The following is a 13545-nucleotide window of genomic DNA, read 5'->3' as shown; positions in this document are numbered from 1 at the left end:
TAATATGTTTTCATTTATAGATGTGGATGATTTTCTTGGATTTTTCTGTCGCTGGTCATTCCGAGACGTATCCTTCCAGATGTCATCCTTTGTTCGAATTGACGCAAGACGAAGCTGTTCTGGACTTGCTATGTATCATTCCTGATGACATGCTTCGTTGGATTCACGCTACATGATGTCTTCTGGACTTGCTCTTTCTCTCAGCGCTAACTTAAAATTTATGGAGGAAATCATCGAAGCTAGAAGACACAAAATACATCTTTTTTACTTGCAATTTTCTCATGTAACCACTTAACTTAATTTTTTTGCTTGCAAATTTTATTTGTAACTACTTATTATTTTTTTTCGCGTAATTTTATTTGTAACTACTTATTATTTTTTTTCGCGTAATTTTATTTGTAACTACTTATTATTTTTTTTCGCGTAATTTTATTTGTAACTACTTATTATTTTTTTTCGCGTTCAAACTTTAACTTACACAACTCTTAAATATTTTTTTGGTTCGAAATTTTTGTAAACACTTTGGTTTTTTTTGTTTATTATTGAATAAATTTTGCCTTAAACCTCGTTCCTTCTTTTCTTGAATTTCTTTAGATACTAGACTTGGTTTCAATTTTTTAATGTCTGGACTTAGGGAGGGTTTTTTGACCCCTTTTTAAGCTTTTTATTTAAAAAATAAGTGAAAAAATACATTAAAACACATTTTTTTTACTAAAAAAAATTTTTTTTTTTTAAAAAATTTATTAAAAAAATAAAAATTTAAGGTCAAAAAAACTACCCCAAGTGTTTTTCGACTGTTTTTGTTCCTTCCCCAATATCGAAACTTTACATTTAAACTTAAGCTACCACCCCCCACGTAAGCCTTGCGGGCCCAATTTAAATTTAACAAGTCCCTGGTTAACTCGAGAATTATTAAATTTAAACTAAGGCCCGCTGTGGAGCCCCCAAAACCAGGAAACTTCGTCCTTAGCATGGGATTTCCAATGAAAGTCCACTCGATGATAGAAGTCCTCCACTCGAAGATAGAAGTCCTCCACTCGAAGATAGAAGTCCTCCACTCGAAGATAGAAGTCCTCCACTCGAAGATAGAAGTCCTCCACTCGAAGATAGAAGTCCTCCACTCGATGATAGAAGTCCTGCACTTGATCATTGAAGTCCTGCACTCGAGAGAATGTTCCTGCGCAAGAGAAATTCTTATTATTATTCGGAGAAAATAGCACATGCATAACTTCAAATTAAATACCTTAATATGAAAATCCACTTGAATATTCTTGCTTGATGTTCGGGCAGAAGACATTATTAATATTTGACATTAATAGCACCCGCGTAACATTAAAATAAATACCTTAGTATGGGGAAGTAAAATAATACCATAAAAACCTAAGCCTTGATTTAATAATAATAATAAAGGCTTTGTTTATTGGAACCCCGCTTAAAAATCGTGTTTACTTTCAAAGGACAAAGCGTATAAGCAACCTTCTACCTTAAACATAAATCATAAATTTATTTAGATCCTACAAAACTCCCTCAAAGAGTTGCCAAACGCTTTTCCCCTAAAAATATTTATAATTAAAATCATAAACTAGATGCCTTAATACCGCAAAGGGAATCTCACCCTTAAAATCCTGATTACGTTCATTATTCTTAAAAGGGAGGGCTAGGACCAGTTTTCACCTATTCCATATTTCAGCATTTTATTCATGTCCTGGCGAAGAAAAAATCCCTAACAAGAAAAGGACACAAGCGCTTTCCTTCTAAGAATAAATATAATAATAAATAATGAACTAAATACCCCAATAATTGCCTACAATGTTTGACAGGCAGTCGAAATAGTCTAAATTGCTAATGAGATTCCCTTTAAACGGATAAAATCAAAGTGTAGACTTGAATTGAGAATGGAATTGTCCTGTTAATATTGCTAAAGTTACTATTAATAAGATTTAATTACTTCCCTGAGAGCCTAAAATGTCTAAATTGTTTTCCTAGTGAGATTCAGTTTCAACGGATAAAATCAAAGTGTAGAATGGAATTGTAATGGGTTCATTGACCTGACTAATATAGGGTGTATTTGTCAAATATTAATAATTCGTTCTAGAATTCAACATAAATTTCTCCTTTGGAAACGGATGATAGCTAAAAAAATAAAATTTGTTCAATTCAAACAATCTAATACAAAATTAAAATTATTATCAGCTTAAATGGCGCAAGCATTTTGAATAACATTAATTCCACTTTCAAATAAATCATTTAACATAACTAGAAAGATAAATATTAATACGGTTTAGGGTCAATCTTGAAATATTTGTCAATTAAACAATCACTTTGAATTACTTTTAAACCGACTAAAAGATTGAATAGTAAAACCAGGAATAAATGCAATGCGCAATTAATTAGAAAAATTCAATAAAATTAATTTCAAATATTTTGAATAAATATTTGAAATAAATAAATGTCAATCATGAATACTGTGCGCCAAAACAAACTTCTAAATTCTTTCCAAGAAGCCATTTCAATACGACTAACTTGTAACTATACAAATGTTACAGTGAAAACAAATGGGCTTGACACCCACAGGGCCGGAAATAAGAAAACTTTCATATAGAACATCTGTCCCCTCCTTTGACTAGAAAATTTATAGGACCTTGTCCACTAGTGGGTGCAAAAACTCCGCGTATCTCTAGTAGAACCAGAGTTATGAGCCTTCAAAGTTGGGTGTAATTATGGTGGGATGGGGGCAAATAGGACTATAACATAGTCAAAGGACACCCCAATATATCTAGTAGAACCAGAGTTATGAACCCCCAAAGTTGGGTGTATTTAAGGTGGGATGGGTGGGGGGTAAATAGGACTATAACATAGTCAAAGGACACCCCCATATATCTAGTAGAACCAGAGTTATGAACCCCCAAAGTTGGGTGTAATTATGGTGCGATGGGGGGGGGCAAATAGGACTATAACATAGTCAAAGGACACCCCAATATATCTAGTAGAACCAGAGTTAGGAACCCCCAAAGATGGGTGTAATTATGGTGGGATGGGTGAGGGGGTAAATAGAACTATAACATAGTCAAAGGACACCCCCATATATCTAGTAGAACCAGAGTTATGAACCCCCAAAGTTGGGTGTAATTATGGTGGGATGGGGAGGGGGGTAAATAGAACTATAACATAGTCAAAGGACACCCCCATATCTCTAGTAGAACCAGAGTTATGAACGCCCAAAGTTGGGTGTATTTAAGGTGGGAGGGGGGTAAATAGAACCATAACATAGTCAAAGGACACCCCCATATATCTAGTAGAAACAGAGTTATGAGCCCCCAAAGTTGGGTGTTATTATGGTGGGATGGGGAGGGGGGTAAATAGAACTATAACATAGTCAAAGGACACCCCCATATCTCTAGTAGAACCAGAGTTATGAACCCCCAAAGTTGGGTGTATTTAAGGTGGGAGGGGGGTAAATAGAACTATAACATAGTCAAAGGACACCCCCATATCTCTAGTAGAACCAGAGTTATGAACCCCCAAAGTTGGGTGTATTTAAGGTGGGAGGGGGGTAAATAGAACTATAACATAGTCAAAGGACACCCCCATATATCTAGTAGAACCAGAGTTATGAACCCCCAAAGTTGGGTGTATTTAAGGTGGGAGGGGGGTAAATAGAACTATAACATAGTCAAAGGACACCCCCATATCTCTAGTAGAACCAGAGTTATGAACCCCCAAAGTTGGGTGTATTTAAGGTGGGATGGGGGGGGGGCAAATAGGACTATAACATAGTCAAAGGACACCCCCATATCTCTAGTAGAACCAGAGTTATGAACCCCCAAAGTTGGGTGTATTTAAGGTGGGATGGGGGAGGGGGGTAAATAGAACTATAACATAGTCAAAGGACACCCCCATATCTCTAGTAGAACCAGGGCCGGAAATAAGAAAAAATTCTTATAGGACATGTGTCCAGTGACCCCCTGTTTGACTGGAATATTTATAGGACATTGTCCACTGGAGTGTGCAAAAATAGTGTCGCATCTCCATAGTCAAGTTATCAAAAATTGGGAAAATTTATTGGTCAAACTGTCCAGTGACCCCCTTGGTTTTTGAAAAAATTATTGGACAATTTAAAATTTTATTGGACAATGTCCAGTGTCCTGTGCTTATTTCCGGCCCTGAGTAGAACCAGAGTTATGAACCCCCAAAGTTGGGTTTATTTAAGGTGGGATGGGGAGGGGGGTAAATAGAACTATAACATAGTCAAAGGACACCCCCATATATCTAGTAGAACCAGAGTTATGAACCCCCAAAGTTGGGTGTATTTAAGGTGGGATGGGGGGGGGCAAATAGGACTATAACATAGTCAAAGGACACCCCTCTATCTCTAGTAGCGCCAGAGTTATGAGCCTCCAAAGTTGGGTGGAATGCTATTCCTATGGAGGGGGTTTGTTTGTGAACATTCGACTTAATTACTCGGCCCCTGTTTGTCTTAATCCCAAGTCCTAAGTATGGTTGGATGGGGGGGGGGGGGCAAATAGGACTATAACATACTCAAAGGACATAGAAGGTTTAGAGTCAATCTTGAAATATCAATTAAATAACCACCTTGAATTACTTTTAAACCGACTAAAAAGATTGAATGGTAAAACCAGGAATAAATGCAAGCGCAATTAACAAGAATAATTTCATATACTTAGAATAAGTACGGCATAAATGTGAATCACGAATACTGTGTGCATTTTACCGCAACTCCCCGAAATAAACTAAGGCTATGTTTTCTACAAACAAAGGTGGTAATTAAAGATCAATTTTCGACTTTTTTTTTTGCTCCTGTGGGGAATGTCGAGCTAGGATTTATGAGAAAACCTTACAGCTCCGAAGAACAGAGGCACATATGGCGGGGCATTATAGTTTGAGGTACTGTTCCAGTGCTGACTTAAATTGGGCAATAGATTTTAATGATACAATCTCAGGGGGAAGTGAATTCGAAACGGGGACTGATCTACAAAAAAACGAGTGCTTAAGCTGGTTTTTACGGGCATATCGGTGGAATAATTTTCTAAGGGCGATAGAGGGGCCATCAGGAAAATAAGTTTGATTAGGGGATTATGAAAACAAGCTTAAAAGGTCAAAATATTTGCGACGCCTTGTTACGGAAGACCAACCAAGAATAGAAAGTCGTACTTCCGTTGGTAGGTGTCGGAGTCTAGTTGGGATTCGGGAGAGACAACCCTGGATATTGTCTAGATACTTAATATCCATAGCGGAATGGGGGTAACGCTTAATTTCCATTCGGTTGCGATAAAACTTTGGTATTTAATCTAAATTAACCCTTAATATATAAATAAAACATTTACCTGGAAAGATCTCTGTATCCACCACTACTAAGCCTTGGTCGTAGTGTGTCAAGGAGTCCTTGACAAGGTCACAAGGAGTCAAGGACTCAAGGCGGCTCCAAAAGACATAGGATACTAAGCCTTGGTCGTAATTAACAAACGTAATTGGCACGGTTAAGCATAACTTTTCCACTTGCGACGCTTAATTTCCGATCGGTTGCAATAAAAATTTGGTATTTAATCCAAATTAACCCTTAAAATATAAATAGAATCAAAATATTTACCAGCAAAAATCGGACAGAAAATCGCAGCATCTAGTTGTCACGGAAATCGCCCCAAAAAGAACCCAGAATGAATAAGCAAATTGGCTCCAAACACAGACCGCTAGATGGCGCTGCTGAAGTTAGGCAGACTTCAAAATATGGCGGGAACGTGCGTTTCAATTTTATTGTTTCTATTTCCTAATATAATTAATAATTGAGTTAATTATAATTTACTAATGTCTTCTAAACAGCCCAAAACAATTTTCTCCACTTTTAAAAAGTGGTACTGGAGTTTATGGATTCATATAGCTGGAAAAACCACCCTATAAACATATGAAATCATAATAATTAAACTAATTCCTATGAAAGTTAATTCATTTTACAGGGGACCCAATTTTACGTTGATCTAGATGAAATAAAAGTTCTGAAATTAAAAGTCTAACATATTCCAAAATCTTTGTTTGTTTTTGGCCTAATTATTCCTGTTCTTAATTAGAAAATTAGTAAAATAAAAAAAGTAATGAAGAAAGAAGATGCTATAGGTTTAGCCGCCCCATAAAGAGGGTGTTCTGTAAGAATAATCGGGTTGCAATACACCTCAAAATGCTATTAGAAATTCCACCTAAAATGGTTCAATCGCGAGCTTAATTTTAATCGGAATTACTACATTTAACCCGTTTAACAATGCGGATTTATACTATCGTTAAGTTTATAAGGTTTGCTTTAGAGTTAAATGTGTTTAAATGGTGAATCCAAGTCGATGTGAATACAAAGGATTATCGTGAATTTCTGTACCCCGGGAAGGACGTTTTTCTGCACGCCGTAGCACCCTTTCTAGAGGGGCTTCGGTAAGCCAAGACAAGCGGAAATATACTTTTCAAGTAAGTGAATCATCATCGTTTAAATATGAAGGTATAGAGAAGTCCGTTGAGTGTTGTAAAGTTACTGTTTCCAACGATACTAAATACTTGGGGTTAAGTAGGCCTACATGATGAGTATTAAAAAATTTAAAATGGTAAAGGAGAGGTAACATCATCATTTAACTGATCGACGACAAAGGGTGGTGGTCATGGGCCAACACTCTTCTTGGGCACCGGTAGAAAGGGGGGGTCCCTCGGGGCTCTGTTTTCAGTCCCCTACTTTTCAATATATTCATCAACACTCTCCCATTGATCGTGCGATCCGCCCTCGTTCTACTATTTGCTGACGACACCAAACTCTCGTACCATATTCGCTCGACCTCAGACTCACTCCAACTTCAGGCAGATTTGTCTTTAGTTGAATCTTGGGTCACCAAGAATGGACTAAAATTCCACATAGATAAATGTGCAATCCTACATTTAGGTTCCTCAAACCCGCACTTTACGTATCACCTTTACGGGTCTCCCATTGGAACTTCTTTATCTGAGCCTGACCTCGGGGTTCTAACGGATCCGCACCTCAAATTTTCTAACCACACTAACAAAATCGTAAAGCGCATTCACTCCCTCTCAGGCTTAAAAAGGCGTACCTTCAATCATAGGGTGCCAAAAATAATAACAACTATATATAAAGCCTTAGCACTACCAATATTGGACGATACTTCCCCGATATGGACCCCTTCCTCATCTCTTGATATAAACGCCCTACAAAAGGCCCAAAACAAATTTACAAAATTAACCAAAAACTTTGAAACTCTACCAGCCCCAGATCGCCTAAACAAACTAAAATTAGACTCCGTCAGCACACGTCACCGTTTCAATAACCTGTGTCTCTTATATGACTTCTTCAACAATAAACATACAACCATAAGTAACATAATAATATGTTACTTATGATACAACCATTAGGCAACACCACTTTACTAATACAGTCATCACTGATTGGAATACCCTCCCAGAATCAATTGTGTCACTCACTAATAAAGCTAAATTTCGCGCAGAATTATTCCTCCATTTTGCGAAGTCGAAGTCACAATCCTTATCTTAATAAAAATTTACAAGAGAAAAAAAAATGTACTGCCCATGTATTACCTAAAATAAATAAATAAATAAATCGCAATCGTTTGGGGATTTCATGCTGCCTTTAATCAAATTAAAACCGATTTAATTAATGCACTGTGGTAGTTTCTGAAATGTTTATTATAATAAGTTCAAAGGGGAAGAATTTGTCTTGTGCCAGTTGTGCTTTTATGAAACTTGAAATTCGCGTTTCCTTCACCAAGTAAAGAATTCTGGTTTATTATAAAGAGACTAGCGACATCTACTGGTAGTTAACTTGAAATGAATTGGTTTTCCGTTCCGATATTCTATGGTTCTTGGACCGATCTCGCCATCTATGGGCAAAGTTATAAGTAATAAAATTAAATTTAAATATAATTCATTTTGTAACGGATAAAGTTTATTTCTTTTCTTAACGTAAGAATTTCTTAACTTCGTGAGATAAGCGTAAGAATAGCACCATTATTAAATTTTGATTACCTGATCGTTGAAATTAAATAGATGGCGAGACTGTTTCTATCTCGATTTTTCATTGGAAAAACGTAAAATTTAAACCGTAATAATGTAAATTATTTGGTAATTAAATAAATATACATACATATTCTTCAGCATCACAATGAAAAGAGAAAGTTTCTACTAGGTTCAAAAGTGTCAGTCTTTCCGAATAACTAAATTCTATATACGAGCTAATATAAATAGAGCATGTGCTACATACAACAGCTATAAGAGTTACAATAAATTGTATGTAAGGTCCATTTTCAGGTATCGCTTCTCGGCCTTTTGGCTAAGATCAAAGTGTAGTATCTGTTCTTATCAGCTTAATATCTGATACGGGTCCCATTGGGGCCCAAGATATTAAACTTAGTTTTGAACGGCGGCGGAGAGTTCGGGGCTTGCTCCACCTCCGCCACGGGTTGGCCCGGTATTGCAGTACCTCCGGGATCGGCCCACTTCCTTAAATAAACCAAAATCAAACACACTTACCTACTTAAATAAAAAGCAAATTAAAATTTGCTGTCCTAGCTTTCTGTGACTTATGTGGATATGTGCTAATGAAGCACAAAAACAAAACCACACGTTATATATGTTAGGAAACACTATGTATTTGGTATCTTTTATATAATAATATCCATGTGTTATAATTTATTTATGTGCAACTTTGAAATAAATTGACCGAAATGTTACAGTGTTATAATTCAATTATGTGCCATCCTTGAGATACATTGACCAAAATGTTACAGTAATTCACAAATCAAAGAATTAACTGAATGTGGAATTTTAAACACTGTTATCCTACAACACAAATTTTATATTCTTCAACTTAAGGTGGCAATTTACAAAGAGCATCATGAACAGGTAGTGATAAAAATCCAGCACAGGCTATCCCAAAACCATCTCCCATACTTGCAATGCCCATTGAGGCTTCCTTGTGCTCTGGTGCAATCTATGTTAAACATTTTTGATGTTCTCATGTTTAGAGAGTCAATAATAATTATTGTTTCTAAGGCAACTTTACCTCTTCCCTTATGGAATAAAATGTGTTAACGTAAGCAGATCCACCCAGAAGCCCCTCATAGAGCACAATTACAAAAACAATCCAAAAACTGGGCAGAAATAAGTAATAAACGGCCAGCAGAAGGAAAACTGCATTAATTATCTGAAAAACAACATTGTTTTATTTAATTTTTATTTAATGATCAAGTTTTACCTGAAGAACAGGTAAAATCCATAGTTTCCTAATTCTAACGAAATTCACAGATGATCTTGATATCAGAACACCAACTTGATATATTACTTGATACCTAGATTAAAAGTGTATGAATGAATTTAGTTTTAAACTGTGATTAAAGTCTACTTCTAGATCAATACCTGACCACTCCTTTCTAACTTTAGGCCAGTTCAAATTGAATTTATAAATACTTAATTAAGTCTTTTGTTTCAAAGCTTAAAATTAATTCAGAAATATCTTACCATCTATATTGTTCTTTATGTTCCATGTTTATATTATCAAAATATAACAGTTCAAACTGATTAAAAAAAAATAGATTAAGGCCTAGTTAATTAATTTAATTTAAGAACTTATTACGTAATCAAAATTAAAATATCTTACAAGTCCTTGGTTTATGAAATATTCAGCAAAATAGACTAAACCAAGTGGTATCATATATTTCAATAGTGGCTATATATTAAAACCTTAATTAATTTTAATTCTACACTAATTAAAATGATTTAAATTAAGAATTCATACTCTAATCAAAGCAATCTTTGTTTTAAGTGTATATCTAGTTGGTGTGTATGTTTTTAATGTTGACATTTCATCGGCTCTCTGAATTTGTAAATCACTATCGGTTCTTTGACCACCAATATCCGTTCTTTGACCACCAATTTTATCCATTTCATGAGTGCAAGACCCGCCCCTTTTGCAACAACTTGGTTTAAGTGGTTCAGGGTGAACTATGAGAATCCAAAAACTATAAATATTTAGTAGATTAATACTGTAATTAATTAATTAATTAAGTTAAATTAAATTAAATTTTTTTTTTACACAAAGGCCATAAGTATTGGAATGACTAGCATAACTTGAAGCGTGGTCCGAGGGGTCAGCATGTTTTTTGCTGTGAGTGCTGCATAGGAAAATGACCCCACAACCCCAGCGCCACCTGTACCACTTGACCAAGTGGACACAACATTTCTGTAAATTTTAAATAAGTAATTATTCCCATTTATCACTTAAATTAAGCTTTAATTACTTATCAAAGTGTGATGCCAAACTTAAGCACGTTATTTCACCAATAGCACTAGATATTGAAGCACTAACTACACCCAAATATGACATAAAGTCACTAATTGATAAAGATGTCAGGATAAAACTTAATGCTGCTAATGATATCACAGCTGAAAGTCTGAAACTTAATTAAAATCCAAAGAAAATTGTTAAGATTAATTAATTAATTAATTAATTAATTAGGTTTAATTTCAATTAACTTACTGAAATCCAATAGCAATAAAAGGGGCTAGAATTTTTGTAGTTAAACCTGGTAGAATATCAGCCAATAATATTGCCTAAAATCAAAATTAATAATTTAATACATTATTTTTAATTCTAATTTAAATTAATTATATGTAAGAAATTTAATTAGTTACCCCTGTAGATGTTGGATTACATTGTCTTGTTAAATTTGAAAAATGTTCCGTGTCAGTACCCTTTATTTGTTAAAATAATTTTGAAACCTCTTAATTAATTTATGACAATTAATTAACAAATTTAAATACATTATTTGAGTGAAATTCTGGGTGGAGTATGTCATACGCTGCACTCAACATAATAACATAGCTGTAGTTATTACATAAACCCAACAACCTATTAAATATAACGCCAAAATATAAAACCAAAAAGTGTATTAAAACATTGTATTTTATAAAACATACCAAAACCCAGTTAAATTTCGACATTTCTTGTATTTTGGTTCACTTTCAGTTTGAAGTATGTCACCCTCTTCATCATAATCTATTAATTGTAATGTTTAAAATTAAATATAGCTTATTATAATTAATTTTAAGTAATTATGTACCCATTATAAGTATCTGATTGTTTCTGAGTTATAGGATAAACATTTAATTCTCTAAATAGGATGCGACTTTCACTAGTACAAAGTACAAGTAACAAATTCGCCTACCAGCTCTTACATCGTTCAGTGACTTCAGTCCCTTATTTACATGTATATGTAGATAGTCTAGATAACAAGTTATCAGTTATTATTATTATGACGTTCCCCCATCAGCTCCCATCCCCTTCTCGAGCTAAGAGAGTATAAATATGGAGAAGCAGCATCTCCATGTTTTAATCGATTTAATTAAAATTTAGCATAATGTTTCCCTAAATTATATGGAGTTAACAATTCACAATCATATTCCAAAATGGCGACCCGGAAAGAAATATAAACCCCGGGTCTCTATGCTTTGCTGTTAATAGATATAATAGAGTAAAGAAAAAAATAATATTATTTTTTAAATACCCGTCACACTTGTCTCTAAAGCGAAGCTCAAAATGCGTAACTTATGATAGACTTTTACGGTCAAGTAACAAAGACAAACGATATTTATAAATGGTGTTCTGAGTGTAGTGCGCGGCGGTTCCTTTGAGCTTTGAAGTCTCGTCTGCGCGCTGGAAGAGTGGGGTATAGCAGCTGAGACTTAAAAGGGGCCGCTTTTATAGTATAGATACTGCTTCCAGTGGTGGTAAAGGGGTTGGAAACGACATTGAGAGGGGGCTTTCCCAAGGACGTTGCATTCCTGAGACCCATACAATGGATGCCGACTATTTTGGGAATGCGGATGTTGCATAACATAAACAGACACAACAGAAGCCGACTATTTCGAGGAATGCGGATGTTACATAACGGAAACAGACTCAATCGGTGCCGCCTATATCAGGGAACGCGGAAAGAATTTGTACTTCTTTTTTAGCTCACTGCTAATCAATGCCCAGTCCGAACCGCTTTTCATATAGGGTCGAAATTTTGCAGGGACGTTACCCTTAAGTAGTAAGTGCACACTAAGAAAGATTTTTCAAATCCGCGGCCATCTTGAAATATGGCGGCCAGATATGTAAGTAAATCCTTAATTGCGGAATACCGTCCGTATTTTTCAACCGAATTAATTAATATTTAGTATACTGGTTCGTTATATCCCCTAGTCGCGGTTTACGGCTTTTACGGTTGAAAATGCCACCATATTTTAAAATGGTGGTCTGATAAGTAACAATGTATCGTGGCGGGCAAAGCCGGATCTTTTGCTTAGTGATTATCTATAAAATTATGCCGCTCCTGTATTCACTCATGGACGAAACAATACTGAAGGACGGATGGCAGCCCATAGAGCCCCATACTAAGCCACAAAACAACCAATGTTAAGCTTACTTCCCCTTTTTCAGCCCCAAAACGGAGGGGGGTTATGAAAAATAGTGAGTCAAATCCCGGAGAAAGCTAGCGCCATCTAGACAAAATAAGACGTTAACTACTTCAAAAAAAATAAAAAAAAAAAGATTTTTGAAATTTTGCCGTAACTTTGCAATCACAAATTTTTAAATTGCATGAAATTAAAGGTATGTTCTTATTATACTCTATATGTTTAATCATAACAATTAAAAGGCTATTCAATGTATTTTTAATTAATACAACTTCTTCTCTTTAAAATCGGCATTGATTTTATTCTAAATTTTGTCCAAGGCTTAAAGAAAATGGGCAGGAAAAAAATTTGTGTTTGCAAGCTTTGCAACAGCGATTCGCGATACGCTGATAAGGTTTATATGAAAGGAGTTAAATTTTTCCCATTTCAGTTTTTGAAATTTGGAACCAGCCTGAATCCGTTGAACAATGATTACTGACTTTTTTGTCACGTGCCTAATGTCCTTACCCCGGTTTTTCAGAACACTGATTCCCCCATATGCCCCCCACTCTCCGGTTTGCTACTATCTGCCGCTAGAAGGCGAATTAACAAGTATTTTTCAAGTTTCTCCCGCTGCCATTCGTCCTTCAGTATTGTTTCGTCCATGATTCACTGATCTTTGATAGGGAATCCAGTTACGTGGAATATGCTATCTAGTGGCTATTTTTTAAAACAATGTTGTCTTTTTGAATATTGTATTTCAATAAAATTATTTATTGGTTTATAATCGATTATTATCCAAATTAAGCAAAGCGCAAAAGTCATTAATTGTATAGTTTCATTATTTCTTATAGGAAGCGCTTAATACCGATCGGATTTTTCATTGCTTGGCCGATATTCGAATTAATAGCCAAAAAATTGGCTGCTATTGCAATCAATGTATATGTGTGTCTGTGTTCATTTTTTGATTTTTATTGAACTTTATTTCAGCCGCGAAATTTAAAGATTGCGTTAGAGAATTGACGTGAAAAAACTTTTTCACTTGTATTTCGTTATTAATATTTTTCATCGAAATTCGGTTAACTATTGAAA

General features: G+C 35.1%; 1 protein-coding gene, 1 long non-coding RNA gene and 1 other non-coding gene across 4 annotated transcripts; 1 reads left to right on the top strand and 2 right to left on the bottom strand.

Annotated features, from left to right (window-relative positions):
- Positions 1–773: 773 nt before the first annotated feature.
- On the bottom strand, positions 774–5429 carry LOC149654033 (uncharacterized). Its single transcript, XR_016370475.1, has 3 exons — positions 5346–5429; positions 1244–2133; positions 774–1177 (listed from the first exon to the last, which is right to left on the bottom strand). It is a non-coding gene; the product is annotated as an uncharacterized LOC149654033 (long non-coding RNA).
- A 2901-nt stretch (positions 5430–8330) lies between these two features.
- Positions 8331–8522, top strand: LOC149654032 (U2 spliceosomal RNA). Its single transcript, XR_016370773.1, has one exon. It is a non-coding gene; the product is annotated as a U2 spliceosomal RNA (small nuclear RNA).
- Positions 8523–8670: 148 nt separating this feature from the next.
- Positions 8671–11289, bottom strand: Cln3 (CLN3 lysosomal/endosomal transmembrane protein, battenin). 2 transcript variants are annotated; one of them, XM_089845402.1, is made up of 13 exons: positions 11139–11289; positions 10996–11074; positions 10840–10927; positions 10711–10770; positions 10556–10629; positions 10317–10475; positions 10112–10258; positions 9815–10037; positions 9677–9745; positions 9538–9593; positions 9275–9368; positions 9083–9223; positions 8671–9010 (listed from the first exon to the last, which is right to left on the bottom strand). In XM_089845402.1, the coding sequence occupies exons 1-13, from the start codon at positions 11140–11142 to the stop codon at positions 8888–8890; spliced, it is 1317 nt and encodes a 438-aa protein (XP_089701528.1). In that variant the 5' UTR covers positions 11143–11289; the 3' UTR covers positions 8671–8887. The 2 variants fall into 2 exon arrangements, with proteins under 2 accessions (XP_089701528.1, XP_089701529.1); XM_089845403.1 differs by lacking the exons at positions 8671–9010; positions 9083–9223 and adding an exon at positions 9436–9453.
- Positions 11290–13545: the final 2256 nt, after the last annotated feature.

The sequence above is a fragment of the Phalangium opilio genome, unplaced genomic scaffold, assembly GCF_054372755.1.
Source record: "Phalangium opilio isolate 3A_F unplaced genomic scaffold, DU_Popi_V2 ptg000079l_1, whole genome shotgun sequence".
Taxonomy (NCBI): Eukaryota; Metazoa; Arthropoda; class Arachnida; order Opiliones; family Phalangiidae; genus Phalangium; species Phalangium opilio.
This window is presented reverse-complemented; position numbering and strand designations above follow the sequence as displayed.

Coding starts and splice junctions, on each gene's coding strand:
- Cln3 (XM_089845402.1), bottom strand. Junction 10,771..10,839: donor CAGAATTTCACTCAAATAAT/GTATTTAAATTT, acceptor TAACAAATAAAG/GGTACTGACACGGAACATTT. Junction 10,476..10,555: donor TTTATTGCTATTGGATTTCA/GTAAGTTAATTG, acceptor ATTTTAATTAAG/TTTCAGACTTTCAGCTGTGA.